The sequence below is a fragment of the Simochromis diagramma genome, unplaced genomic scaffold, assembly GCF_900408965.1.
Source record: "Simochromis diagramma unplaced genomic scaffold, fSimDia1.1 OVJJ01000228.1, whole genome shotgun sequence".
In the NCBI taxonomy this organism is placed as follows: Eukaryota; Metazoa; Chordata; class Actinopteri; order Cichliformes; family Cichlidae; genus Simochromis; species Simochromis diagramma.
In genome coordinates, this window is record NW_024386873.1 from 250,524 (window position 1) to 255,000 (window position 4,477).

Sequence of the window (4,477 nt, forward strand, 5' to 3'; positions counted from 1 at the left end):
GATGGATGTTGGTTGGATGGATGGATGATGGATGGATGGATGATGGATGTTGGTTGGATGGATGGATGATGGATGGATGTTGGTTGGTTGGATGATGGATGGATGTTGGTTGGATGGATGATGGATGGATGGATGGATGGATGTTGGTTGGTTGGATGATGGATGGATGATGGATGTTGGTTGGATGGATGGATGGATGATGGATGGATGGATGTTGGTTGGATGGATGGATGATGGATGGATGGATGGATGATGGATGGATGGATGGATGGATGTTGGTTGGATGGATGGATGATGGATGTTGGATGGATGGATGATGGATGTTGGTTGGTTGGATGATGGATGGATGTTGGTTGGATGGATGGATGTTGGATGGATGGATGATGGATGGATGATGGATGTTGGATGGATGGATGGATGATGGATGGATGTTGGTTGGATGGATGGATGGATGATGGATGTTGGTTGGATGGATGGAGGATGGATGTTGGTTGGATGGATGATGATTGGATGATAGTTGGATGGATGTTAGTTGGATGATGGTTGGATGTTGGTTGGATAGATGATGGATGGCTGTTGGGTGGATGGATGGTTGGATGATGGTGCACAGTCATTGCTGCACCCCTGCAGTCATTTTGTCGAACACGTATCGCTTTCGTGCCGTCACCGTTTCATCCTCGACGCTGTGATTTCTGTGCTCTCTCTCTCGCCTCCTCTCTCTCTCTCTCCTGTGGGCGTTTGGGTTCGGCTGCTCTCTCTCGCTCTCCTCCCACGTTCACACTCTCTGTGTTCTCGCCATCGCTCTGCTACCCCGTGATCTGCGCTGCACATGCTCCACGCCGTTGAATAATCAGAGTAATGAGTACAGGTTTCAGCTTCAGTGCGGCACTGCCGTGTGTCCCGTGTAAAAAGTCATTTATGTGCGTGTCAGCTGACATGAAAGATAAGCGCCACCTACCCCCCCTTTAAATCTGGGACATACAGCTGTTATAGAGGCGGGGCCAGGGCGTTACAAACTGGAACTGAATAAACTGAACTCGGATCAGCCCTGTGTTAATTCCACCTCTTCTGTCCGAAACAAGCTGTTCTTGCTCCTCCTCCTCTTCACCAAACTCTCCTCTGATTGGCTGCCCATCAGTGTGCTTCCTGTTTGCCCACTTTCATCAATGTTTTAATGCAAATATGTTTCAGATACTCTGAGAATCACTGAAATAAGTTCTTGTTTTATTCTCGATGTTTGTCTCTGGAAACATCTGGAAGCTTATTTCACATTTTTAAAAAATCAATTAATGAATTAAAAATGGACATTATGTTGCAAACACAATAATCACATTATTGATCAGTGTTTAACATGAATGTATCATTTTGAGCTGACGTGTTACATGGAGTACTCCTGTTAGTACTGCAGCTGATTACTTCAGTCAAACTTCCATCATCGGTGGATTATTGATCGGTGATCAGTAGTAAGCATGAAGCATCCTGTTTCGTTTTTTTTCCTCTCTCACATTTCCCTCTTCATCCTCCTACTGTCGACAACGTGGTGTCGCTATGGCAACCGCCTGCAGAGAGGCGGATCGCCACAGGCCACGCCCACTGCAGCATGCTTGTCACACACACAGCAGTGTATTTTTGGAGATGTGACCACAGGTTTTGGCTGTTTCAGCAGCTTTAATTACAGCTGTAACTGCAGCAGCTGCTTCACCTCCACACTCACACACACACCCTCCTTTTCTGTGCGTGTGTGTGTGTGTGCGTGCGTGTGTGTGCGTGTGTGTGCGTGCGTGTGTGTGCGTGCGTGTGTGTGTGTGCGTGTGTGTGTGTGCGTGTGTGTGTGTGCTGAAATCTCTGTGCAGCAGACTGGAGACGAGCTAAATGTAGGCCACGAGGACGTGTTAGCCTCAGAGCGGCTCGCTCAGAAACCAGACATAAAGATTTATTCATATGTATCTGTTTCACACACACATGAGTGTCACAGATAATAAAAATATCCACGTCTGTGTTTCCTCCAGCTCACTAAATCAAAGCGAGCGTGATGACATTATGATTATTATCAGAGTTCTGCAGCAGAGTTTCATATGCGCCTCTCCAGCCGTCGGATCCATCTGTGCAACGTGTGACGGTTCGAAGCAGTAGAAATGTTTCACAAACAAGTAAAGAAACATAAATGTAAAGCAGTCGCTCGGAGGGCCGCTGACCAGCGCAGCGTCACGATTCTCATCACGTCGATCAGATTTTCATGTGAGACGAGGTACCGCTACCTCGCACTCGCGACGCTTTTCTGACCTGATCGATGGTCCAAAGTTCCTGTCGGGAGCGCGTTCAGATTCGGTTTGAGTCACAGTTTAGACATCTGTTAGTTTTACTCTAAACCTAAAGTGTTTTTAGCTCCGCACGTATGAAATGTGTGCGCAGACAGATCACCAGCACGTCTAACTGACTGGACAACCAGATCACCTCTGATTGGATCACTTCCAAACCTGTCTCTGATTGGATCTGGTTGTCATCGCTGTGTTTCCCTTTATGTTTTTATTATTTATCGTTGTTTTTGTTTGGAAAAAACGTTTGTTGATGAAAAGACAAAAATGATAAGAACACTCATTGGTTACGTCAACTCGTGATGTCATCCCCCTGTTAAAAATGCAGCTGTCCATAAAAGCTGGACGCAGGTCTAAAAATTCGATGCCTTAAACCTGCGATCTGTCTGACGTCCAGCAGGGGGCGACTCCTGAGAGTTCCTCTGGATTAGCATTGCTGCACACGGCGTCTACCTCAAACCCGTTTCCCTCAGCCCCGCCCCCGTGACGTTGGTCGGGCCTCTGAGCGTGTGTGCGGATGTCGTGCTTCTCTCCTGGCTGCAGGCCTGTGTTGTGTTCAGGGACAGTCTGTACAGATAATCTCTGTGTGTTTGTGTCTCTGTGCAGAAACGCTCCTGGATGACTTTATGTTGACACATCCCATCTTCCTGGCGGCGGACAGGCTCCAGCAGGTCCTGCTGCAGCAGTATCCTTCACGCGCTCGCAGGCATGCGTGCCTGGCCGTCGAGCGGTCGCCTCGCAGCGTTATCTGCTGCGGGTTCTGCAGGTTTGTGTCTGAACAGCTCCGGTGTTGTTTTGTTTCGTTTCTGCAGCGTTCCCAAGTTGTTGGCATTCCAGTGACGGGAATGGGAAGTTTTCTGCTTCAGTGGAAAAACAAAACCTGGCTGGCAGACTTCCATGAAACCTCCATGATGTCATTGTTTTACCCATGATGACCTCTGACCTCAGCGGTTTTATCACCACGCCTTTGAGTTTGTAGATCCCAGGAACGGACGAATCGTGCTGTGACGCCTTTACAGATATCAGCTGTGATTCTGTCACCAGAGGACAAACCTACGCTTCGAGTGCTGCTGACCAATCACGTTTCAGCAGGTTAACGGTCAGCGCTCAGAACAGGAAGTCCTGAAAACCCGTGGGCGTACACACAGGAAGAGACCGTCATCACCGACTGAACTACCTCAATCTCCTCAGCCACTGAGCGCGCTCTGTAGCATCCAACAGGAACAAGACTCAGACCTGAAACTGATCTCAGGTCAGCTGAGCAGGACGCTCACATCTCATCTTCACCGTCAGCTCTTCGTCCTCTAACCCAAAAATGAATAAAGAGCACGTTTAATGATCGGTGCAGCAGCTCGACGCTCGCAGTGCAGAAAAGCAGATTTCTGCTGCAGCCGCAGATCTGCCACAGAGAGCGATGAAGAGCTCAGAGGAAGAGGAGCAGAGGGGGGTGTGGCCGAAAGAAGAAAGGGAAGGACAGGCGGAGAGAGAGCTCCATGTTCAAGAACACGAGACGTTCAGGGACTCGTTCAGGAAGGGGTGAAGGGATCAGACGGGGGGCCGGGCACATTTAGCCTTCTTCGTGGACAGATCCGTGATCAGAGAAATGGCGCTCGTCAGGCCTTCAGTCTCGCCGCGTTGAACAGTCGTGATGATTCACCACGAGCGTCGCTCACAGCTCAGCTGCTTTTAACTTTTCTCAGCTCTGCACTTCCTGTGTGCATTCCCAGGGGATCATGGGAACTGTAGTTCTGTTTTCATAAAGAGGATAAATAAACAAAAAGCAGCATCATCGGCCAATCAGAGGAGAGGAAAAAAAGAGTCTGTGTGAGGCAGATGTTTGTGTGTGTGGTGATATGTGGGTCATCATGGCGGCGTCTCCAAGCTGCAGCTCTGTGAAGCTGAAACAGCTGATTATGGGTTTGTGCTGGCAGCTGTTTGTTTGTGACGACAACAACAATCACACCTGTAAGATTTGGTTTCAGAGCGAAGCTTCAGGCGAACGCCACGAATGTGTTTCCTCCTTAACTTGACTTTTCCAGATTCAGCCTGGAGGGAGATGGAGGAGGGAAGGAGGGGGAGGCGGAGGGGTGGAGGAGAGAGGGAGGAGGGAGAGGAAGAGGAGGGGAGAGGGACGGAGAGATGGAGGGAGCGATGGACGGAGC

The 4,477-nt window shown here is 49.3% G+C and overlaps 1 protein-coding gene across 1 annotated transcript in view; it reads left to right on the top strand.

Annotated features, from left to right (window-relative positions):
* The first annotated feature begins 4,430 nt into the window (after positions 1 to 4,430).
* The window catches only part of rapgefl1 (Rap guanine nucleotide exchange factor (GEF)-like 1), a 15,126-nt gene continuing 15,079 nt past the window's right edge, over positions 4,431 to 4,477 (top strand). The window contains exon 1 of the mRNA XM_040031759.1: positions 4,431 to 4,477. This exon is cut by the window's right edge and continues 100 nt beyond it. Coding sequence (XP_039887693.1) covers positions 4,455 to 4,477 — 23 coding nt within the window. The 5' untranslated portion in view covers positions 4,431 to 4,454.